Here is a 26,295-nt window from a genome sequence, read left to right as displayed (position 1 = left end):
AGTTCAAATTCTGATATCTTCTGTGATCGAAAACCCTAAACCTTTAGCTCTTAATGGAATTACTGAGCACACTTAACTAACATCTGCAGTGACACTGCAACATTAAAGATTGAGCAATATTGCAAAATAACAGTGAAGAAATACTACATTTCTTAGAAGTGAGACTGACAATAATTTCACAGAATATTTTGTGATTTTGATAGAAAATATTTTTAATTAATTAGCATATTGGCCTAACCACTTATATGAGATTGCAAGTAGTCAAGAGATTTGAATATGATTCGATTCCTCTGCAGTTTTGAATGCCTTCCAAATAGGCTATGCCATAAAAAGCTGTCTTGAAAGTCAACCTCTTTTAAGCGACTTTAATTATGCATAGCACATAAGGAACAGTTGATTAAATGAATGATCCTGTTACCAGAAATGTAGATTAGCAAGATGAGCTCAAAAGACTTGAGTGAACATAAATCGTGTTCTGTAAATCATACAGAATCGGTAGGTAGACCTGCATAACCTAACTGCTGTGCTTATCTCTTTTACAAACACATACCGTATATTACAGTTGCATATTGTATGCTAATATTTTACATTCTGTAGCTGGTACTAAAAATGTGAGTAGACTAATTTATAATATTTACATACATTAAGATATATTAATCACAGACTAATTCAAATAATATTTACATAGCTGTTGCCTACATTTTCCTTAAAAGGCTGTATTTTTATGAAACCTGAACATTATCTTTTTAACTTTGACTTTGGTCAAACTGTTTTGTTCGTTTCACAAAAATAGTTTCATGTCAAATAATAACTGACAGACTGTACCTCCACAGGCCCCCTAAATCACAAGACTCCTCCAGAGTCAACCTTGTTGTTAAATTTTTGTTGTGTGTTTTTCTAACTTGAACATACAATTTAAATACATGAATAATATATGAATTTGCCAAAACCACACTTCACTTACACCATTTGTGTTTACGTAAACAAGCAAAGACGTGCACTTTTGTGTATGTCTCCTCCCTCTTCCTGCCTTTCTCCTCTTTGTCTGCAGTGAAGACATTTAGGAATGACCCGATCCATTACACTGAAAAGGGGAGAAGAGAGCAATTGCAAGTGATGTTTGTGGACGAGCCACTGATTTATTTATCAGCATAGAAAAAAGACCCTATAATAGTCAAACACAGATGTTGTCTCATTCACAAAGGATCATCCAGTGTCGTTCCCTTCAAGACTGATGGTTTACTCTGATTTGGGAAAACGTTGATTTGTACAGGTAAGAACATCAACATCATCTACATTTACAATTCTGAACAGGTTTTACTATTGGTTTGCTATGCAGTCAGTGCAATAAATGCTTGTAAGTATCCACAATGTGAATATGCGTGGCACAACAAGATTTTCTTCCACCTGATACACATTGTGGTTGCATCTTCTTGAATTTTTGAGAGAACCCATGGTGAATTAATCTTTCAAGTTAGCTTTGAAATTGACATCAAGACAGATCTGTTTTTTAAACTGAAATAACATTCATCGATTTATCTCTCTTAATTGTAGAATGAGCTCCAATATAACTCTTCTCCTCCACACCCACCCTGAGCTCTCAAACACTACAGTGGACATTGAGGCCATTATGAATAAGGTTAGTATTGTCTTCCTGAACGTTATTGTTCTCCTCGGCACCACTGGGAACTCTGTGGTCATCTGGGTGGCTGGCTTCCTCATGAAGCCCAATGTCACTAATGTATGGCTGGTCAATCTCGCTGTAGCGGACCTGATCTTCTGCCTGACACGAGTCATATCACTCATCTCAAGTCTTTTCTTTAACCATTGGACTTTTGGAGTTTTTTTCTGCAAGTTCAACGGTTTCTTCAAGTACGCCAACATGTTCTGCAGTGTTTTTCTTCTGGCCGTCATCAGTGTGGATCGAGCGCTCTGTGTCTGGCGTCCAGTGTTCACCAGAGAACGCCGGACATTATGTGCTGCTCGTGTGGTCAGTGTGGGAGTTTGGATTGTGGCGGTGATCTTTAGTTCACCATACTTTGTGTACCGACAAGTCTACCTTGGCAAGAACAACTTGAGCCAATGCTCACTGAAGGTCAGAATGACTGCACAAATATATATATATATATATTCATGTATATGCATGATTTTATTTAGTAAATGTTTATGTATGTCATCATTTTGAATGACAGACTTTATCATTTTGTTTGCAGCACAAAGGAGCATCAGAAGCAGGTGGCAGTTCAGCAAAGCATGTCTACTACTGCATTCGTTTCATCTGTGGATTCTTGTTGCCCTTCCTGGTCATCCTTATCTGTTACATACTAGCTGCTGTTGGGATACGCAGAACACGACTCTCTGGAAAATCCAGGCCTCTTCGAATTCTTGCTGTATTGGTCTGTGCCTTTTTCTTATGTTGGGCTCCATACCACTTTCTAGGGCTGGTGAAGTTGGTGAATGAAGACAATGAGGCAGTAAAAGTGGGATGGAGTATGGCTTCAAACTTAGCCTATTTCAACAGCTGCATTAACCCAGTGCTCTACTTCTGCATGGGACTGGATGTTAGTAGTCGCTGCAACCAAAGTTTGTCTGGGATTTTTCGTAGAGCACTTATGGAGGAAGGCCAAAGTCTCTCACAGCAAGGCAATGGGGAAGTAAGCTCCAGTCCAAAGACTGCAGATTCTGAATTTGTCACTAAAGTTTAAGAAATTTTACTCTCTATTTCTTGCTTGCTCTATTTCTTGGTCTTCTTGAATGCATTGTACAGCACTTTGGGCTGCTCTTGTGGCAGCATAAATGTGCTATATAAGAAAATAAACTAAACTAAACTTACTTGTTTAGTTTCGTAAAGTTATAGTCTATGTAATCTAAATTAATGAATGTTAATACAACAGTACGCCCATCTATATTGTGATGACTGGTTGTGTTTGGGATGATGTATTTAAGCCCACCTGAGGCAGAAAGAGAAAAAGAAGTTATTATCGGCCTTCATTTTCTTTGTTTTATAATATTTACCAGTGCAATAAATGCATAGCTATGCAAAAAGCTTCTGCTGCCATTTATCTTTTTTAGTAATAGTGTTGTAGTCAAGACCACCTAAACCGAGACCAAGACAAGACCAAGACCAAGGCAGAGAGAGAGAGTCAAGATCAAGACCAAACCAGCACTCCTAAAATTTATCCGAAAGATCCGCATTTACTGCCTGAAAAAAATATCTAATATTTAATCAATAAATACAACCAGAATAATAAGGCACTATATGGTACCAAACAAATGAAATATTTGCACTTCAGAGGCAGCACAGAAGCTACATCTGAATTGGTACAATTACAACTGCAGAAATATTGCTGAGATAAATGTTTTTAAAATAAAATTTTGAATCTAGAAATATGATGGAAAAATAAAATGAATATGACTATCAGACTAAAACCGCCAATAGACTAGGTGGTAGCAAATCACTTGAGTGAGCCTCAGAATTATTTAATGATTCATTCAAAGCAGCTGATTTATTTAGTAATGAAACACCGCTGTGTTGCTCCAAAACACACAACAGTTCTGCTATGGATTTGTTTGGAACTACTTTCCTTGCAGAAATAGGCAAAGAAAAAAGTTTTCTAAAACGTAATTCACTTAATATTAATTTCTTGTATAATGTTTTGCAGTCATGCTCACATTCATCAGCTCTCTTGCTCTTGTGATATTTCTTATCATATAAAAACAAGATCTCACACAATTCTTTTCTGCAATCATACCTTGATTTTTTGGGGGCATTTGTACTAAATTTGGTAAATTTCTGACTGGCAAAGTAGTATCAAATTAAATCATATTAGAAATAAATTATCGATTGCATTTGAAGCAGTAAGTTTGACATTATCACTTTAATGATGTTAACAAATAAATCAGGCAATGCACAGGCAATTTAGTGATATCCCCACAGCTGTGGTCTTGCAATAAAATCAAAAGTGGCCTATTTCAACAGCTGCATTAACCCGGTTCTATATTTCTGCAAAGAAAGCTTGTCTGGGATTTTTCGTAGAGCACTTATGGAGGAAGGCCAATGTCTTCCACAGCAAAGCAATGGAGAAGAAAGCTCCAGTCCAAAGACTGCAGATATTGAGTGTGTTAATGTAGAACTTTTTACAAGGACATTTTTACGATAAGATTGATAGCATGAAAATGTTTCTTTGCTGCATGCAGTATGTCCTCAATAGTTTCCATTAAAAAGACTTAATATATTTAAAAGACAAAGCCAGAGCCAAAAAAGGATTTTAATATACTATACCATTGCTAACAAATTATTTTCAGGTTTGAAATAAGTTATTTAATCATAATCTTGTCAAACAGCTTTGGAAATGTCAGCCTTTTCCCATACAAATAGATAGGAGCTGTACTTGATTGCCTACTAAAATAAAGAATTTAAAGAATTGTTGAGCAAAGTTAAAAAATGAAAAAAAAAAAATACAATGTATTAAGATTTTCTTAACTGTTGTCTGTTTTTAATGATTTGGGGGGAATTCTGTTTTTATAGTTTTCAAAAGTAAGTGGTATTCAGAAAAAAAGGAAGTGAACATTTTGAAAGGCTATTTTTACTCTTTGCACATCACTTGGTAAAAAGTTTTATTTAAAGAGGAAGGACCATTTCTAAGCAAAAACATTCTGTGGAAATTAATATTTGAAAGAGGTGATAAAACTAAACTCCAGATAAGACTGAATATACACAGTGTTTAACACAGGATGTGTCATACTTGCTGACTATGTATTTGAGCTGGTGTGAAACTGCAAGTCTACTCCTCCTGGCCCCATGGCGAAATAAATGCTCATGAACAGTTGTACAGAGGCTGCAACACTAAAGGTGAAATTATTGCAAAACACTACATGTGCAAGCTCTACTTTCCAACAGCATTGACAAGATGCTCTAAAATGTGTCTATGAGAAGTCATAATATACTGCAATGCTACAATATATCAAGATAGAAATTTCACAGAAAATGTTTCACAGAAAAGAATTATGAAAAGTGAAATAAGACTGGTATATGTATCTGTGTAGAATTATACAAATATATGTGCATGTGTAAAAAAAAGTCATTTAATGCTGTTTTAAGCTATTAATTTGTCAGTGTATTTTTGCAGTTTTAAGGTATAACATTAAGGTCTGATAAAGGCCAAAACTTTCTGCTGCTTGCAGTTTTTTCTTCTTTTCCTCTTCCAACTACTCTCCAGGATTCAAACATTCTGTGGGCGCACATGTAGAATATCCCTGCAAAAGACAATTATCAAATCATAAACATTTAAAAAAGTGTGAATGTTTCTTTGAATATTAACTAAAAATGAAATAACATGAAAGAATAAGCAATTATGTTTACTTAGCTTTTTTGTTTGTTCTAACCATTGGTAGGTCACCAGGCACACTTATATTTTATTGTGGTTGTCATAAAGATGACTGTATGATACATTTTTAAAATGAGTTTCTTCTGCATGCACACACACACACACACACACACACATATATATATATATATATATTCTGTGACAGAACTTTATCATAAGGCCAATCAAAGTCCTTTCTACCACATGGCATATTATTTCCATTCTGCACCATGAGAACATTTCATAACTTTTAACAATCCCTTTGTTATGTTCTACCATTTGAACTTCTGTGAGTCAATGCAATCCTTGAAACAACTGTAGTCATTCACTACGTTTTCTACCTTGAAATATTAGTTTCAGAATCATTCTGATAGTACACTGACTTCTAATGAAGCAAATGGTTTGTTTTTGTTTTTTAAGTTTAAAAGTCTTTAAGTTTGGTGAGCGGGTACGAAATTCCGGCAAAAAAATGCGGTAGCAACACATGCACACTATTAAAAATAAAGGTGCTTCACGATGCCAGAAGAAACTATTTGTCTAAATGGTTCCATAAAGAACCTGTTTCACAAAAGGTTCTTTGTGGTGAAAGAAGGTTCTTCAGATTACAAAAAGGTAAAGAAGAGATGGTTATTTAAAGAACCTTTGACTGAATGGTTCTTTGTGGAACCAAAAATGGTTCTTCTATGGCATCGCTTGAAGAATCTTTTGAAATACCTTTATTTTTAAGAGTACACGTGTACCCTAACCACTGTAATTACGACAGTGTATTCCACTTGCTTAACTGAAGGGGGCTCCAAAGTCCCAAAAATACACACAACTTTAAATAGCATTCTACGAGGTTTTCTATCACCTGCAAAGAAGCTCATGAGCATGGCCACCCATCCCAGTATGTAGGACCAGGAGAAGCACCAGGAAGCTTAGAGTTACACCAGTGTAGATCGACATAGCCAGCAGCACAAACAAAGCTGGGAGTGAAAAAAAAGTAAAAAACGGGCAGAGGAAAGGTAGTGCCATCTATATTTTTGACTTTAAGAGTTTAGAGATAAATTGATTACTGTAGAGGGTGTCATTTCCCAGTGTCTTTCATGCAAATTACCTTCTGTCCCAAAAGGTGTTAACTAGACTTGATCAATGCAAATTCAAATTGCTAGTTCCTATCCCCATTTTGGAGAATGTTTGTCTTGGTCTGGGTATTTAAGTGAAAACTCAGGGCGATTCTATAGTCAGAATAATGTAACGTAGAGTGTGTCCACACACTCTATGTTATAGGCCTATTTTTCTAAAGTCAGGTATGCATCTTACTCTTACATTCATTTTTGAGAATTTGACTTCTTGTATTGATTTGATATCTTTGAATTGGCTATGTAATTGGCATAAATTGTTACATTTGGATTTATTCTCACTTACTCTGTTATCATTGACTCTAATTAATTGTGTTAAGTCTATAACACTGCAAATCTGCACTTAGGTTAGTAACGGACTAAAATAATTTAGAGCTCCGGCTAACACATTGGCACTAGTTATGTATGCTTAGACTGTAGAGGCTATTGGGTTTTTCCATTTAGAACACTGTATTGCTGACCAACCCAAATTTGGGTCAGCCTCAACCTCTGCTTATTGTGCAATTATTCTAACTGAGTGTATGTGAGAAATCACGGCATGATTATATAAAGTTACTTAGAAAAAGTTGGTCAGCATGGTTCTATAGTAATGGTTATGACCTCTAGATATAGTCTTACCTTAATTAAGTGTGTACAGATCTATGGAGACTAAATAAAAGTATTCTGGAATGAGCTAAATAGCCTATTGCACGAGCCATCCAGAATATTAGTCAATCGCCTCTGTCTAACGACCAAGACTTATGAGTTTGTGAATATGAGATCCGTATACCGGATGGTACGAGACACAAAGTGTTATAGGAATAAGATTAATGAGATTCAATACAATTAAAGAGCGAAACAGAATAATCAAATGTCAGAATAATAATAATAATAATTAGAAATGAACAAACAACCAATTGGCATTTCATAATAATAAAATGGAGTCAGATTAGAGTTTAATTTAAATAAAAAAACTTTGTGCACTGAAAAGACTGAACACGCAGGAAACCTTCATCCACCATCGGATACCTTTGTTGGGCCAATTCGTGGACCTTACAATGTGATATAATTTATGTATGTTCATGCAACAGTAGGCCCACTACATTTTAATGATAGGTTTTGCTTGCCTATGTCTGTGTTTGGTAAATAATAGCATGATGTATTCAAGCCCACCTGAGGCAGAAAGAGAAAGTGGAAATTATTATCATGCTAACACTGTGAAGGGACACAATTTTTTCTGCATGAAGACTGGGAACTATATTCATTTTATTTTGATTGCTTTATTTTTGTAATATTGGCCTGCGCAATAAATGCATGGCTATGCAAAATAAATAAATAAATAAATAAACCTATCCTTGTTAGCAAAAACCTATTTTCCACTCACATCAATGGAAATGATCATTATTAAGATTAATTTTTTTTCTCTGCAATTTTACATCTCACCACTAAGTGTCAGCCCAATGAAATGTGAACACCCTAGAATTCCAGACTTGAAGTAAGTGACTTGAATAGGTATTTGAATCATTCGCTTAGCCAATATTCAGGAAAACAACATTCTTCTTCCAGAGGCGGACAAAGTACACAATGCACAGTACCGTATATGACAAATCATGGAAGCCTGTTTAGCAGGAACGTTTAGAACCTTAACAGCCCAATTGTTTTGTGTTTTAAGAACAACAGTCTTTATGATTATGACTGAAGACATGTAGCATGACAAGAAAAATTGTGAGCGAAAATTGCAACTGAATGATAGGGACCATCAAAGATGGATTTTGTCCAAACAATACAGGACTACAGCAAAGCGTAAGCAAATCCCAATATTCACCTTTCGCTTTCACAAGAGAACTTCACAAAGCCAAACATCATTGAAAAAGCTGCTAAACCTTTAATGCAAGACTTCACTGCTAAAATATGAAAAAGATTATGTCATGATCATAAAACCTGAACAGCTGAAGCACCAAGATAAAGAATCACAATAAGCTGACTTGAATATGATCAAACCACTATAGATTGTTTTGGAGAGAAGAGTGAGAAGTTGATTCCCTCCCAACTAGCAGATGTTTTATAGACATACAGTACATACAACATTTAACTGGATACCATTTGCTTTTAATACATCTTAACCTTCTTAGAACATATTCATAAAGGGACAAACAGGAAGGGGGAGGAGACATAGACAAATGTATATATTTTTGTTTGTGTATGTCTCCTCCTCCTTCTGGTTTGTCCCTTCTTTGTCTGAAGAGAACCACCCAAAGAACTAGCCACTGATTGATTTATCTAAAATGCATTTTAGTCACATAAAACTCCAGCTAACTCATTCACAAAGGCTTACTGCAGCAGTATTTCAGTTTTGTAAAAACAGGTAAGAACACCCACATCAATACTGGTTATATATTTATAACCTTGCAATTAAAGACAATTAGATATTTACACAATGATTTCTGAAATTGCAAATGTTTGTATCCATAATATTAAGGAATAATTCAAAATCTATAACTATAAACCCTACCAGTTGTGTTTATCTTGCAGTTCTTTCAAGATCAGAAAAAAACACACATTTTGAATACACTTGTGGTGTAATGTTAACAATGGGGGGGTTTCTCTTGTCTGATTATAGATTATGGTGCAACATTCACGTACAAAATTATGAAAATGTTATCTATTTGAGCATTTTAGAAATTCCTGTGGGAACCAATGGTAACTTAGTCTTTCGTGTTGTAAACAAACTACTGGTAAACAGACCAACTGAAGGAACATTAATAAATGTATCTATCTTGATTATAGAATGACCTCCAACATAACTCTTCTCCATCACTCCCATCGCATGTGAATACTAAAGTGGACAATGAAGACATTGTGAATAAGTTCAGCATTGTCTTCCTCACCATCATTGTTTTCTTCGGCACCATTGGAAACTCTGTGGTCATCTGGATGGCCAGATTCTGTATGAAGCCCAACGTCACTAACGTTTGGCTGGTCAATCTCGCTGTAGCAGACCTGATCTTCTGCCTGACACGAGTCACTTCTCTCATCAAAATCATTTTCTATGACCACTGGCCTTTTGGAGTTTTTCTCTGCAAGTTCACTGGTTTCTTCAAGTACGCCAACATGTTCTGCAGTGTTTTTCTTCTGGCTGTCATCAGTGTGGATCGAGCACTCTGCATCTGGCGTCCAGTGCTCACCAGAGAACGCCGGACGTTATGTGCCGCTCGGGTGGTCAGTGTGGGAGTTTGGATTGTGGCGGTGATCTTTAGTTCACCGTACTATGTGTATCGACCTTTCATATTATTATGTAATTAACCCTCTACCACACACATTATGATAGACATATAGAAAAAAATATTTGACTCTTTTTCTTTTCTTGAAATGGCTTAACTTTAAGTGCTGTAAAAAAAAGGGGGGGGGGGGGGGGGGTTATTTTAAGGTACTTTATGATATGTTGCCATACTGTAACAACATACAATAGTGGGTCTTAATTAGAATAAGTGTAAGTTTACTTATAGTTAATATTTTTCCTCAGAAATGTTTGTGGTGATTCAACTGGTGCTATTATAAGCTTTAACACAGTACTTATAACCTTATGCATACTTTCCAACAACTTCTGCTTTTATTTATTCAATTCTTTTTAGCTGAATAATGCTTTATATTCTTTGAATTTCATTACATTTTCATGAATATTATTTAAATTTCAAATGTATACACTTATACACTTATACACAAATTTTTACATAATATCATATATTATAAAACATTGACAAAACCAAAAACACTGCAGTTCATGAAAATTCAACATTATGCAATTTTATGAGAGGAAGACTATGAACTTGAGGCTTCACAAAGCAGTTTTTTAAAGAGGTGAGACACAGGTACACCTTATAGCCAGGATACTTGCATCTGCCTTTTTGAGACACCATGGTAGGCCAGTGGCTCACTGATGTAATGTTACCTGTATTTATATCTAATCAAAACCAAAGCACATCATTGGCTAAACTATGGTCTGCTCTTTCCAACAACAACAAAAAAACGAGAATGTTCTCTTAAAGAGACAGTGGCAAGGAAATTAATACAAAGTGTATGTTGCCATATGGCCACGTCATGCGGTAGAGGGTTAATTATACAATAAAATGTGTCAAATATGTAAATGTGTATTTATAATTAGATTTTCAGGAGAAAGGAGAAGAAGCAGGTGAAAATGAATCAAAGTATGTCTACTACTGCATTCGTTTCATCTGTGGATTCTTGTTGCCCTTCGTGGTTGTAATGATTTTTAATGATTCGCTTAAAGTGGTGAACACACTCACAGAACCCAACATGTGCCCTTAACCCCGTAACCACTACGTAATCACGTTTTCTTAAAGGAATACACCCATTGCATCTCCCCTTTTCAGTTTTTTTCTCTCTCTCTGAACAGCATTAAATATGCCTTAACATTTCTTGTTAGTATTAAGAAATTTTCAACATCATTAAACAAAACAACTTATTTACTAATTTTCTCACTGCTTACTCCAACCACATGGAAGAACATTGTTTCTAATCTCTATTAAACATATATGGCTAGCATATTTGCCTTCTTCTTTCTCCTTTTAAATCTAATCTGTCCACTGGTTTGCTTATTCTGCCAGATGTAGTCATCAACAGTCCTGTTTGTGTCTTCGGGATCTGAGGCAAAGTCGTCCCAGTGTTCGATGTAGACCCAGGCTGCTGTTCATAGGATTGTTACTTTTGGACCAGAGTTTGAGTTCCTCCAGCTGAGGCAGGGATGATCTGCAAGTGACAACGTTTACGCCGCAGAGTTGCCCCTTGATGTGTCTCAATAGTGAAAGATCGAGGAGTTGTACCCTCACCTGTGACCACAGCAGCTGTTCCCCAGGTCTTAGTGAGCACGGCATAACCAGACCTCAGCAATGGTAAGGGTCTAGCTTCGTGGAGACGATTAAAGTAGAAAGCTTGCTTTTGCTTTTCCAAGGAATCTTTTCTCCTTACATCTTTCAGATCTGGCCACCGAGGCTGAAGATTTGTCTCAAGCATCGGAAGTGTCGATTTAATCTTTCTGCCCATTAGTAGTTCAGCCGGGCTTACACCTGTAGAGATGCAAGGTGTTGCCCTGTAGCTCATCAGAGCCAGAAGAGGATCTTTCTGTTGCAAAATTTTCTTTGCAATTTGCACCTCTCTCTGCATGTTCATTTCCTTGAGCGTGGTGTGGACTAGATGTGATGTGCAGAAAGTCAAAATCTTTTGCAAATTCTTGGAACTCAGCATTCACAAACTGCCGACCATTGTCTGAAAGTATTTCGTCGGGGCAGCCAAACCTGGCAAATAGTGTTTTCAGTTTTAACACAAGATTCTTCACATGCCAGCAGCCACCACCTCAGAAATAAAGAAATCGAGAGAAATAGCTTGTTATACTCACACAGATCAATAGCTAGCCTTTTCCAAGGCCTATCTGGAAGGGATGTCAAGATGAGAGATTCCTTTTGCTGTGTCTGTTCCATCTCTAGGCATATCCGACAGGACTGAACCTTTTGTTTGATTTCAGACAAAATGCCTGGCCACCACACAGATGTCAATGGAGGGTCAGAGAGCTCTTGGATTTCATCAAAATATCTTAATTTGTGTTCTGAAGATGAACGAAGGTCTTACAGGTTTGGAACGACATGAGAACAGACACACTTACATTTTAATGTGCTTTTTAATATTAGTTTGGTCTGCATGGACATCCAGGTTTTATTTTTTGTGACAGAACTTTATCATGAGGTCAGTCAAAATCCTTTGAACATCCTTAAGCATATTATTTCCATTCTGCACCACGAGAACATTTCATAACTTTTAGCACGCCATTAAAAACTCACTTTATTATGTTCTACCACTTGAACTTCTGAGTCAATGCAATCCTTAAAGTAACTGTATGTAGGTTTTCTACCTTGAAATATCCGTTTCAAAATCATTCTGATGGTACACTGACTTCTGTATCGTCAATTTGATTTAACAGATACTATTTAAACTAAACTGAGCTAGACAATGACATCTCTGAATTCAATAATGAAATGCCTTTAACTGAAAATTGAGTCTTTAATCTTATTATTATACATTACTGACACTCTATCCTCCAATTTGATACTGTTAAGTGCTTTGACACAATCTGTATTGTTAAAAGCGCTATATAAATAAGGGTGACTTGACTTGACTAATATTATCTGGGTCTCAATTGGGCTCAAACTGATAAGCAATATAGACAACGCGATTGTTTACAATACAATACAATACAATACAACCGGAGCACATGCCGCTGTGGTGAGGGGTGGGACGTTTAGACGCGCACTAGTGGTTTAGCCAATCACAACACACTGGACCAGCTAACCAATCTGAGCCCATTACATTTTCTGAGAGAGGGGCTTCATTAAACCAGGTAATCATCAGGGCATTTATCAGAGAAGGGACAGAGCAGTGTAGAATAAAGGTAAATTATTTGAAAAATAATGTGTTTTTTAAAAAACAAAGCATGAACACATGTTTGACCACACTCCATAAACACAATTAACAAGCCTAGAAAATAAAAATGTGACGAGGGTCTCAAAATGCGCCCATTTACTGCTAGGCTGTAAAAAAAATGTAAACCCTGCTTCAATATTTTTTTTTCTGCTCCATTTTTCTCACAACTGGTTAGCACAGGATGTGCCATGCTTGCCGACTACACTGTAAAAAAATCTTTTGTTGACTTAACTCATTATTTTTTGTTATCTTTTTGCATGGGTTTTTTTAAGTTAAACTAACTTATTTGATAAAGTATACCTGACAAATATGGAAAGGTTTACCTGACAAGTTATAAAGTACAATTAACTGATTTTATTTAGTTAAGTAAACTTCGAATTTAAGTTCAGCCAACTAAAGTTAAGTTTTCTAAACTACATCCAATAAGTTCATCCAACTAAAGTTAAGTTTTCTAAACTACATCCAATAAGTTCAGCCAACTAAAGTTAAGTTTTCTAAACTACATCCAATAAGTTCATCCAACTAAAGTTAAGTTTTCTAAACTACATCCAATAAGTTCAGCCAACTAAAGTTAAGTTTTCTAAACTACATCCAATAAGTTCATCCAACTAAAGTTAAGTTTTCTAAACTACATCCAATAAGTTCAGCCAACTAAAGTTAAGTTTTCTAAACTACATCCAATAAGTTCAGCCAACTAAAGTTAAGTTTTCTAAACTACATCCAATAAGTTCAGCCAACTAAAGTGGTGTTTTGAAACTTTAAAACCTGCAGCAGTACCAAATAATAAATTACTACTCGAACATTAATTTGTATAATACATTTGATTTAAACAAAAAATTGATGGCAAATTAATGATCACTGATACAATTTTCAATACAAAATTTATTGCAATGAATGCCTTAGTTATCAATTATCCATGCTCTCAAGCTTCAACAAATTCCATCAATTGACCTCAACACTCTAAAATGTCACTCTCCCGCAACATACAATATATAAACATCCTGTTCACAACATTTCTTTCAAAAAGAAACTCTGAAAAGCATTAACACATTAAAAAAAACTATGAATTGGTTTCATAACACTTTAATCTCAACTAAGAAGATGCTTTAACAAATTCATCAATTAAATTGAACAAAACTTGTAAAAAAAAAAAAAAAATGCCAAAAGTTAAAAGCACTTCACCGCATTAGTTTGTTTTTCAGTCCATGAACTTTTGCGGAGCAGTTTTCCGCATCAATCTTCATGACGATCCGCTGGATCACCTCAAAGGTGTATCGCAGCTCTTTTGGATAGTTGATATTTAAAGCGTAAAGCAGTCCAAACAATGTGACGAAGGCATTTGGAATGTCTTGGAGATCCACAATGACAATCTCCCCCTCCAGTATCACAGCCATATTCACAACGTCGTCTGAGAAGGCACAATCTTGTCTGGTGTCCTCGCTCACTGACAAGATGCCCACCTTAACACTCTGTACAACATCAATATCATTGTCAGTCGGCTGAAAAAAGAGAGAGAGAGAGAGAGAGAGATTAAAGATTCAGCGGTGGACTAGAACTTTCATTACCACATTAAACATACATTACCAAAATGTAAATGTTGTATTTTTTACAGTCTACGCCAATAAAATGTTTGTCTATGCCAATCTAATTTTTCTAGAATGATTTTCCAAATAGAGCTATTCAAGTAATCTGATGAAAATTCTTGTACTTTTTATAAAACAAAAAAATCACAGAAAAATGTCAAAAGGAGGTGTGCACTATGCACAATCAGCTGTGTTTTTAAATTCAGAATAAGGGTATGTTTACATGACAATGATGTACTAAAAACAGACAACAACGTTGTAAAAATGTTCCCCGTTCACACGGATCTGCGAAAACGACGGTAGTTGGCGATGTCACTTCATCAAAAAACACCTTGTGAAAAAATAATATGCACACGTGAGCATTGTTCACTTCAGTTTTTGTGTAAACAGCCCTTAAGTTTTAGAATAGAAGTTATTGATAAATGATTATTTGTTTGTGAAAATGTTGGTATGCAGATTTCATACACAAATTCATTTGTACATATACTTATCGAATGAGATCCAGTTTGCTTGGTACTTTTTTTTGGTCTTGTTTCACAGCGAAATAATTCAGAACAATTCAACAATTCACAATTAAAATTGATGATTCACAATTAATGATTCGATTCTGCATTTTTAATATAGGGAAATTAGTTTAGATGTACTGATAAGTAGTGTTGTTTTTGGCGGCCTGTTTTAATTTTAGTCTAGTCTTTGTGTCAAGCTGTCGTTTTAGTTTTTATTAGTTTGTCACGTTCATACTCTTTTTAGTCTAGTCAAGTTTTAGTCGACGAAAACTGATGACATTTTAGTCTAGTTTTAGACAATGAAAATTGTATTTTAGTCTCTTTTTAGTAATGCAATTCTATTTAACCCAGTATTTCAAACAAGGTTACTTTATTATATTTAGGGCTGTGACTGTGGCAGTTTTTTTTTACCACCGCGGTGGTAATGGACGAACTACCAGCGGTGGTTGGGGGGGTTGTTTAAAAAAATAAAAAATATTTTATATTTCCACACAAAGACGCGTGATATAGCCTACCACTCAGCGCTTTGAGAGGGATGTGGGACACATCTCTTTTCTGATATCTTCATATTTTCTACTTGATGTCAATTGGTCTGAAGAGCGAATTTTATCTTCCACAAGGGCAAGATATTTAGGCTATGTTATGTTTGAGATTGCGCTGCCAGAGAAAGTGGAACTAAAAATCACCCGCGCGTGTGAAGCGTGCTTTACAAATAAACTTGACGCGCCTTACCATGTCTAATAACAAGCACAAACTGTGTTAAAAAGAATTTGACATGCAAGTACAAATGTAGGCTATCTGTACAGCGTTTTTCTACTTTACCACAGTAAAGAATATGAATATAATAGGCCTAATTAAAAGCGAACCCATGAAGAAACGTTTATAATCCCCTTAGAAAATGAGTGAGATGTGAGTGAAGATTTGGGAAAAGAAACAAGAGATTCCATGCAGGGATGAGTCACGATTTTTGAATATTCGATTAGTTTATTTAATTATAGAATACGGAATAGTTGTGCGATTATTCTCTAAAATAAAATCTGCATTATCTAGTGTTGATGCGGTGGTGACGCATTCATGTAACCAGAGGGTGACGCTGCCAATAACGCACATAACAGCTGTCACATAAAACCGGCAAAAGTAATGATTATGAATGTGTCAAATATATCAATGAGACATTTTAATGGAATAACTAATGGAATAATATTGTTAAATTCACTGATAATCGGGTGACTAGATCGCAAACCAGAATTTAAAGCCGATAAAGCTGGGTTCAAGCACAACTCTCTCATTCGTCGTGACGTTATAACATTTCGTCTTGTCTCATTTTGGTCAACAAAAATGTAGAGACATTTTAACATAGTTTTTACGTTGTAAACCACATTTAGTCTCATTTTTATTCGTCAACAATATTGCATTATACATTTATTTTAGTCATCGTCACATGACCAGCATTTACGTTGCGTCTTGTCTCGTTTTCGTCAGGTGATAAAGGTTCGTTGACGACTATATTTCGCCATAATTTTCGTTGACGAAAGCAACACTACTGATCAGTCACATGAAAAATAGTAAAACCAACATGAAAAATAATTGTGATAAAATCGTGAATCGTTATAGTCCTGAAAATAATCGTGCTGTGATATTTTTGCTATATCGCCTACCCCTAAGTTGAAAGAAAATATGATACAGCAATACAATACATTTTAAAAGGCATAATTAAGCATAAAATAACTGAAGGAAACAACTAAAAATAAGCCAAATAATGATTCATATTCTTATGGCTTCAATGAAAATACAGGCATCTACAGTGCGTGCAGAATTATTAGGCACATTGATTTTCTGATCATATTTTATTCCCAGGCACATTTTGCCAATTCCAAACCATATTAATCTTAATAACTACTATTAACTTTGTATTTAATCATTTATAAGTGATATATAATTGTTCATGAAGGCTGGAAATGAAAAAAGCCTTGTGTCTTCTAACATGTGACTTTTCTTCTCCACCTGTTTTTGCCTGACCCTGCTGACCTGATGAGCATTTCACTGTCCAATGGTTATGCCTTAACTGCAATCTCTAGTATATCATTAGTATTGTATCCTTCTCATGGGCATTTAATAATTTTTGGACTTTTCAGTCTTCGTTAAATCTCTTTTTTGGCTTATTTTATTATCTGTAAAAGAAAACGTGCCTAATAATTCTGCACACCTGAATTAAAGGCTTTTTTCATTTCCAGCATTCATGAACAATTACATATCACTTATAAATGATTAAATACAAAGTTAATAGTAGTTATTAAGATTAATATGGTTTGGAATTGGCAAAATGTGCCTGGGAATAAAATATGATCAGAAAATCAACGTGCCTAATAATTCTGCACACACTGTATAATCGGTATCACCAAAATATAAAAAGTACTAAATAAAAGCATCACTATCATACTAAAGTGATATTGGTGCATCCTTATTCCAGTGTTAATAGGAAAAAAGTACTCAAGTTTTTACCTCACAAACTCTGAAGAAGTTTTCTGGATTCTCCCTCATGTAGTATGGAAGGCCCAAAATAACTGCTCCCCTCTTCTTCTGGTTAGAACTCTGCAAAAAAAAGTGTTTTTTTTCTTCTTTTTAATAGAACAAAAAGAACTGAAGTCTACTGTTAAAAGTACTGGATCGATAATTATAGTAATAACGTTAAAACCTTAAGGATACCCATCCCTACTCATCTTCGGAAAAATCATTCTTTATCATATTGCATAAACTGTAACTGTAACTTACTGTGAACAACTAAGTTATTTAAATAAACAATTAAAAGTGCCACAGAAGTACCTTGAAACATGCAGCATTATTTAGTGTTTACACAGTTAGACAAAGTAGGGTTGATTGAGCAGCTCAAATTCCATTTTAGTTGTATGATCAAAATTATGTCTAATTAATTGAATTCATAAAAACAGCTTAAATGTAGAAGATCTTATGATTTTATTTTATTTTTTGTTGAAATTCCTGTGTATTTAAATTTTTCTGGTAATCAAATGGAGGCATAAAACATTTATTTTTAAACCAAATGAAAATTAAACAAACCCTTTTAAAATGCTGTTAAATGAATTGAAGTTTTGTTTTATTAATTTAAACGTTATTAATAATAATTAAGTATTTTTTATATAGTTTCATCTATATTAAAGCTGTATTTTGTTGTTTTATTAATATCAATGACAAAAAACTAATATATATATATATATATATATATATATATATATATAAGGGGTGTAACGTTCACAAAATTCACGGTTCGGTACGATACACTTGTGTCACGGTCCGGTACGTTTTTGATACAGCAAAAAGAAAGAAATGCCAGATAAATTTCCTTGATTTAATTTTTTTAAATTCTTTTTTTTATTAAAACTAACATCATAAAGTATGATATATTTTTACTTTGAGCAATTCTAGAGCTATAATTGACTCTTCTTAGGAGCATATAAAACAAAAAAGCTCCTTGGAAAAAATGAAATGTAATATTGTAGTAGTTATAAACAAAGGTTTATTTTAGTTCAGATTGACATTTGAGGGCAGCAATTGTATTCATAATGTCAAAATAAAACCGACGTAATGTTACTTGAAGGCATTATGCCTACTATTCCTGCCAAACTTCCATGGTTGCAGTTAGTGTTTCTACAGTAAATCCATGGTGAATGTTGCTGATCTGTGGACACTGGATAGTTCATTCATGGCACAGTGTTTCTTCCTGGTTTCCGCGCGCTGTTTGATCCGTTAATAACGGAGAAATGTGAATGTTTCTCACTAGATCTCGCAGCGATGTTATTACTTCTGTGGCGAATTCAAATGCTTTCTTTACTGGATCTCTTATTAGCACTGTGTAGTAACAGTGTCGCATGATCACGATCGGCTCGCGCTGCACTGGTCCAAACTGATAAACGGTCCTTCAACCACACAATAACGAGCAGTTTCGTTCCGGCTGCATTACGTTTGCCATTTGATGTTGGGCAATGTTGTGGTCGCGCCGCGGCGTCTCTTACATTATGAGCGCGCTTACCACGCGCCTACATTTGAAATAACGACGTTATAACCAACGTTCGGTTTGAAAATGCCTACCGAAAACCGAACCGAAAGCCTCGTACCGAACGGTTCAATACGAATATCGTTACACCCCTAATATATATATATATATATAAAAATATTAAGTGTGTGCTATCACTTAAAGACTGACTGCACGGTCCGAAAAAAACTGACAAACATCCGTCTCTTTCTCAACTGTTCACATATGACATAAACAAGAGAATAATTGTCGAGACAGCCATTTAGACAGGTATTTTGACAATTTTGTGTTTATGTGTCCGTTCAAGGGCAAGGAAACGTGAAAGAGGAATCAATTCTGTATTCGAGAGCTGTCTGACACAGACAGCGCCTCTCTCTGCGCTTCGAGCGTGTGTGGCTGTGCGCACAGATAACACGCAAGTCCCGTTTTAGATCTTCCGCGATTAAAATTTTTGAATGTGTAAATTGGCAAGACAATATGGCAAGACAATACACATCCAAATGATAAACTTTCAATCACTGATGGTTAAATTTAGCAGTTAATCCGCGAATCACATGCGTGCCGAACCGAATCTAATGCGATCTGTTCCACCCCTGAATATCTTTGGCAGAAATGTAAAAATGCAGGATTAAGATCACGTGAGGTGTTGAATCGAGATTGCGATCTTTTAACGATTAATCGTGCAGCTCTACTAGGAACTATGAAAAGGTTCCTCCTGTGCGAAAGCCCCTAATGTGAGACGGCAGAGGCTGAAAAAACACTGCAAGTGTCACACGTACTTCAGTATGTGCAGTAAACACAACTGCATGTCTGCGACATTTATTCACACAGAACATGCAGGATGTATATTTAAAGAGTCTTTTTGCGGTTTTGATTTAAGTGACTGGCCTACTTTTGATTTATTCATCTAAATATTGACAAATTCTGTGACATTCCATGCAATACAGTAAATTTTTTTATTAATATATTTTGTGATTCCATCTGTGTTTTGCGCATAACAGAAATCATAGGGCCCAACTAACAAAATGAGAAATCATATTGTTTTTACCAGCGGGATTTTTTGCAACACTAGCAAATAATATAATTTTTCTGATGCAAATTTCTTTGAAAGCTAATAACAAATTAGTTTTGCTGTATAAATTAAATTGGACTTGCCTGTTCATCCAGACACTTCAACATATTCAGAAGTTCTGGAACTTCATTGCTTCGCTTGGTGTATAATTGCAGGAGCCTGGGTAGGTGCTTGTCAAGCCCTTCGAAGAATGCTCTTTTTAAATCAATGGAGACAAGCCTACAGAATTCAAGAGCAACCTGCAAGCAAAAAAAAAGAAAAATACTTTATAAAAAAATCCCACTTAAACTAAACATTAAAAGGGACCTATTATGCAAAATTCACTTTTTATAAGGCATTTAAACACAGATGTGTCCACAGTGTGTAAACAACCAGACTATAATGATAAAAATCCACCCACCCCTTTTTTTTAGAATCCCCATAAATCATAAGTCTCTCAAAACAAGCGATTCCAGATTTCTCCCTATGTTAACGTCATCGTAGGGAAAAGCCCTGCCCACTGGTGAAAATCTCTGCCCAATTAGCAGTCTGCCATTGTTATTGTCACTGGAGCAGTGCAGGGATAGATGACATCGGTATTGGAGTACAGCTGTCCTGCACGGTTTAGCTCCACCCCTAGTCAAACACACCTGAATGTCTTAAGAATAACTACAGCTATGCAAAGGAAAGTGAGTTGGGTTGGAGCTAAACTCTGCATGACAGCAGCACTCAGGATCGACCATCCGTGAACTTGTGGTATGTCTCAACTACAGTATGTAAACATTATAACTGATTTGTTGATGCCTGTAATAATAAACATTAGAGTCTCCATTAGGGATGTTGTTTCAATCCTTTATGAATTTCTTTCTTCTGCTGAGCAGAAAGGAAGATATTTAGAAGAATATCAGTAACCAGACAGTTTCTGGTCTCATTGACTTCCATAGTAGGAAAAAAATATATACTATGGACGTCAATGGGACCAGAAACTGTCTGGTTACTGATATTCTTCTAAATATCTTTCCTTTTTAAACGATTCACATGATGAATTTAGAAAGATTGTTTAAATGTGTTCTCAAATTACAAATGACTCAAACATACATCACTAAAACAAGCAGTGTGTCAATCACAACCATTTCCAGTATTACTAAAAACAGTAACATTTAAAATTACAGATATATTTAAGCTACTTTTACCCACATCAATTCAAATTGATAGTCATTTAAGAATTTCCAGAGATTGCTGCGAAAACTCACCTGTATCTGGTCCTCTGCTAACCTAACAGTTAAGGTTAGTGACTGAGGTAAAAAATCCGGACTGAGGTAAAAAAACTTGACGGAACCTGTGAGTCAGCACGAGAAAGTACAATGAGTGAATCTTCTTTGTGCAGAAATACACTCAATAATCTTACATTCGTGACAACATCATGTGTAATTCGCCTTATAATCAAGATTTCTTAAAACTAACATGAACAAAAGCGCGATGAAATGGCGCGAGGACGGCAAGATCCAAACTCCGAATAGTAATGAAAACCGTGACATTTCAAACCACAGACGTATTCATTGTTATTTCTATCACCCATATCGATTCAATTTGACAGTTAAGTTACTTTTTTTAATTCGAAGATTGTGGTGAAAACTCACCTATATCTGGCGCTCTGCAAATGAGAAGTGACTGAGGTAAAAAAAAATCCGGTTTGGTCCGGTTGGTGCACGAGCCGCTTTCAATCAGCTTGACTGAAGTGAACAGAAAGAAGTACAATCAGCGAATCATCTATGTGCAAAACACCCTGACTCGAAATGGATAATATAATTATGAAAACTGCTTTTACTAATGGTCATTTGCACTTATGAATTTAATGTATGATTTATTGTCAGAAATTACGGATTTGTTAACAATATTTAGACTGTGACTATAACAAAAATTTAATTGTGTGCTTTACAAGTCTTTAATATATTTTTAGATAACACAATAGGCTACTATAAAACGCTTATTACGAACTAAAAAGTTGCAACAATCCACTTTCACAATATAAATTGTCACACTTACTCACTCTTCTGTGAAGTGAAGACACGTGTAAGGTCCAACAATCATCCAGTTTCCGCAGGCTTCTCTCGAAAATTCTCAGAGAAAAAAAATGATTCAGCGAATCATCTAGAGCGAATCATTTTCATGAATCGCTCAAATCCGCCTATGATGGATTGAAATCTGACCATGAATAAAACAGCTAGACAAATTTTTGGTGTAATTTAATTAATCTGTGCTCATAATTGTAAATAACAGTGATGTTTTTAATGTACACACTAAAATAAAATACACTGTAATTAATTTATATATACCACAGTAGTGATAACTACAAGACAACCATTGACGTTGGCTTGAGAAAACCTGAGCAGAAAGTTTGAAATAGATGTAATGTCTTGAAGTTTGAAGATTTTGTTTAAAGCGGTTTAGGGTTTAAGACCATGCAGTACCAGACAGCAAGATAGATAGATAAATTAAGTTTAGTTTAGTGCTATTAAAGCATTAGATTATAATTGAAGTAAACCCTGCAAATTGAGTGCAGTTGTTTCAACTTACATTTATAAGTTCAAATAACAATTATACTTGTTAATTCAACTGAAAATCTAGTGCAGTTGTTTAAACATACATTTTTGAGTTAAAATAACAATTTTACTTGTTCATTCAACTTTCAGTCTAGTTGAGGACAAGAAAACTTAAAACTTCTTGTTGTCTGGACAATCTAGTTATCTCTACACACAAAATTAAGTTGAAATAACTAAATTGCAAAAATATTTTTTACAGTGTATGTAGCTGGTGTGAAACAAGTCTGAAACAGTAGTCAGTGATACTCATGACCACATGGTGAAAGAAATGCTTATGAACAGTTGCAAAAATTGCAAAAACAAAAGTGAACTTGTATTGCAAAACAATTACATAAAACTATGTGTACAAGCTCTAACTTCCAACAGCATAAAAAGACGCTCTAAAAATGTGTTTATGTGAAGTCATAATGTATTGCAATGCTACAATATATATAAAAACACAGAAATTTCACAGAAAATTATTTGGTGTGGAATTTTATTGAAAAAAAAAAATATATGAAAAGTGAAATAAACATTGGGAAGGCCGGTATTTTTTATCTGTGCAGAATTATACAAATACATGTGCGTGTGTAAAAAAAAAAAAAAAGAGTCCTTTAATGCGGTTTTAAAGTATAAATTTGTCAGTGTATTTTTGAAGTTTAAAGTTATTAAACTTATATAACATTAAGGTGTGATAAAGTTCCTGATGATTTCTGAGCCTAAACATTCTGCTGCTTGCAGTTTTTCTTTCTTCAGGTTAGCGACTTCCAACAACTCTCCTGGATTCATACATTCTGTGGGCACACATGTAGAATATCCCTGCGAAAGACAATTTTCAAATCATAAACATTTAAATAAGTGTGAATATTTGTTCTAGTATCAACTAAAAATTAAATAAGTACATGAAAGTATAAGCACGTACACGTAACAGCAATTATATTTACTTAGCTGTTTTTGCTTGTTCCAAACCATTGGTAGGTCACCATATATTAAAGGGTTAGTTCATCCAAAAATTAAAATTATATAATTAATTACTCACCCTTATGCCGTTCCAAACCCTTAAGACCTCAGTTCATTTTCGGAAACAAATTAAGGTATTTTTGATGAAATCCGAGAGCTCTCTGACCTCTATAGACAGCAAGGGTCCTACCATGGTCAATGCACAGAAACGTAGCAAGGACATCGGTAAAATGGTCCTTGTGACATCAATGGTTCAACCATAAATGAAGCTACGAGAATACGTTTTGTGCGAAAAGAAAACTAAAATAACTTTATTCAAAATTTCTTCTCTTTCGCGTCATAGCCTTGATGTCAATGGAGGGTCAAAGAGCTCTTGGATTTCATCAAAATATCTTAATTTGTGTTCTGAAGATGAACGAAGGTCTTACAGGTTTGGAACGACATGAGAACAGGCCCACTTACATTTTAATGTGCTTTTTAATATTAGTTTGGTCTGCATGGACATCCAGGTTTTATTTTTTGTGACAGAACTTTATCATGAGGCCAGTCAAAATCCTTTGAACATCCTTAAGCATATTATTTCCATTCTGCACCACGAGAACATTTCATAACTTTTAGCACGCCATTAAAAACTCACTTTATTATGTTCTACCACTTGAACTTCTGAGTCAATGCAATCCTTAAAGTAACTGTATGTAGGTTTTCTACCTTGAAATATCCGTTTCAAAATCATTCTGATGGTACACTGACTTCTAATAAGGCAAATGGCTTTTATTTTCATGCTCCTTCCAAAAGTCTGTTCTGGGAGTACATAAGTTCACTGAGCGGGCATGAAATTCCACCAAAAGAGGCAGATTGCTTTATGGTAGCAACAAATATGTGTACTCTCCACTGTAATTATGACAGTGTATTCCACTCGCTTAACTGAAGAGGGCTCCAAAGTCCCAAACATACACAAAACTACATACATTTGCGTTAAATAGCATTCTATGAGGTTTTCTATCACCTGCAAAGAAGGTCATGAGCATGGCCACCCATCCCAGTATGTAGGACCAGGAGAAGCGCCAGTCTCCGAACCTCTTGCCCAGGAAGCTTAGGGTTACACCAGTGTAGATCGACATAGCCAGCAGCACAAACAAAGCTGGGTGTGAAAAAAGTGATGGGTTAAAAATGGACAGAGGAAACGTAGTGCCATCTGTATTTTTTACTTTGACAACAGTTTTTAGTTATACTTAAATATGCAAAAATTTCACATTCTACAGCTCATTGTGCCTGTGATTTGTGACTCACTGGAGATGAAAAACATGATTCCTGCTGCAAAGGAACGACTGAATCTCTCAAAGGCAGAAAAATGGGCAAATGAGAGGATGCCTGCCATGATGCCCGCAAAGCACGCCATTCCCGATAGGATCATGAATGCCCGTGTGGCATTCCAGTATGCTGGGGGAACATACAAGAAATGATCATAAAACAACAGACAAGATAGGTATGTTCATTCTCTTCTCATCCCAGCCATATCTTATCACTGTTTGTTACAGCTCCTGTAATCTCAGATGCCATTTTATGAGACCAAGGGTACAACTTTGGAGCACCTGTTCAGAATACGACTGTGCAAGGCTTAGACAACACAAACCAGACTGTGGAGCTCTGTATGGCAAAATAATAAAGCACTGCCATCTACAGGCAAAATGGTCTAGAAGCTCAAATGCAGGTGCCAGATTTCTTGTATGATGTTGCTGACTCTACAAATGACTTGACAATGATTTAAAATAGCCATGAATGCATAGACACTTAAAAACCTGAGTTTGAATATATTTGCTCACCTATGCTTGCTGTCTGCATGTAGCACTTGTTGGCCATGCAGTACCTCCACAGGCCCTGGTGGGCATAGCTGCCTGAGAGGCGATACTGCATCCAATAGTCTGTCGCTGTGGAGACCACTATTAGGATGTTCCCAATAATGGCACAGAACAGGCCGCCGCCCATAAAGTTGTACATCCTGACACACGCTGTGACTATGCAGGAAGGAGATATACACTAAACACACAGGAGAGACGTTTTAATTTTACACATACAGATGCTTATGTGCACACATTAATCAATGCCACAAAAAGACTTCTTATAATAAACCAAAAATATAAATAAAACATAAATCAAACAATTTTTCTCTTCAAACCAACATTTGGCTAAAATGTCTACAGATATTTCAACACAAATTTTGTAATTCAACTAATCAAACATATTATATCAAATGTTAACATGCATAAATATTAGTATATTAAAATAACTCACTCAATTTAAACACAAAAGAATTTGCCCATGCATGTTTTAAAAATAAATTAGCAAAATAGCATTACGAATTTGGTATTATAAGCAATATCTATTTTTTTTTTATTACTCCTCATACTTTACAGTTATAGATTTCTTTACGCTTGCATAAATCATTTCATTTATCATGTTTCATCAACTAAAAAATATAGATGTTACAGTCTTTTCGCACCTGCAGGAAGGAGATATACACTAAACAGATAGGAGGTTTTGATTTTACACATACAGATGCTTATACTGAATCCACATTCATAAATGGCACAAACATCTTGTAAAACT

General features: G+C 35.3%; 3 protein-coding genes across 3 annotated transcripts; 1 reads left to right on the top strand and 2 right to left on the bottom strand.

The window, feature by feature from the left end:
* Positions 1-1,555: 1,555 nt before the first annotated feature.
* On the top strand, positions 1,556-9,769 carry LOC306885807 (formyl peptide receptor-related sequence 4-like; the record flags this gene model as incomplete). The annotated part of the gene is made up of 3 exons (XM_079442591.1): positions 1,556-2,095; positions 2,214-2,654; positions 9,254-9,769. The coding sequence occupies 3 exons, from the start codon at positions 1,556-1,558 to the stop codon at positions 9,767-9,769; spliced, it is 1,497 nt and encodes a 498-aa protein (XP_079298717.1).
* A 4,058-nt stretch (positions 9,770-13,827) lies between these two features.
* On the bottom strand, positions 13,828-22,253 carry LOC306885074 (uncharacterized protein). Its single transcript, XM_079441407.1, has 6 exons — positions 22,193-22,253; positions 21,787-21,879; positions 21,400-21,485; positions 20,251-20,406; positions 17,550-17,639; positions 13,828-14,457 (listed from the first exon to the last, which is right to left on the bottom strand). The coding sequence occupies exons 4-6, from the start codon at positions 20,272-20,274 to the stop codon at positions 14,137-14,139; spliced, it is 435 nt and encodes a 144-aa protein (XP_079297533.1). The 5' UTR covers positions 20,275-20,406; positions 21,400-21,485; positions 21,787-21,879; positions 22,193-22,253; the 3' UTR covers positions 13,828-14,136.
* Positions 22,254-23,485: 1,232 nt separating this feature from the next.
* On the bottom strand, positions 23,486-25,686 carry lim2.4 (lens intrinsic membrane protein 2.4; the record flags this gene model as incomplete). Its single annotated transcript, XM_079441406.1, has 4 exons — positions 23,486-23,547; positions 24,695-24,829; positions 24,979-25,128; positions 25,512-25,686. The coding sequence occupies 4 exons, from the start codon at positions 25,684-25,686 to the stop codon at positions 23,486-23,488; spliced, it is 522 nt and encodes a 173-aa protein (XP_079297532.1).
* Positions 25,687-26,295: the final 609 nt, after the last annotated feature.

This window comes from Barbus barbus (assembly GCF_936440315.1).
Source record: "Barbus barbus genome assembly, chromosome: 19".
NCBI classification, from domain to species: domain Eukaryota; kingdom Metazoa; phylum Chordata; class Actinopteri; order Cypriniformes; family Cyprinidae; genus Barbus; species Barbus barbus.
Note: the sequence above shows the minus strand (reverse complement) of the source record. Positions and strands in the feature narration are given on the sequence as shown.

Coding starts and splice junctions, on each gene's coding strand:
- LOC306885074 (XM_079441407.1), bottom strand. CDS start 20,274: ATGTTGAAGTGTCTGGATGAACAG. Junction 17,640..20,250: donor TGAAGTGTCTGGATGAACAG/GCAAGTCCAATT, acceptor TTTTTTTTGCAG/AGTTCTAACCAGAAGAAGAG. Junction 14,458..17,549: donor ACTTCTTCAGAGTTTGTGAG/GTAAAAACTTGA, acceptor CTCTTTTTTCAG/CCGACTGACAATGATATTGA.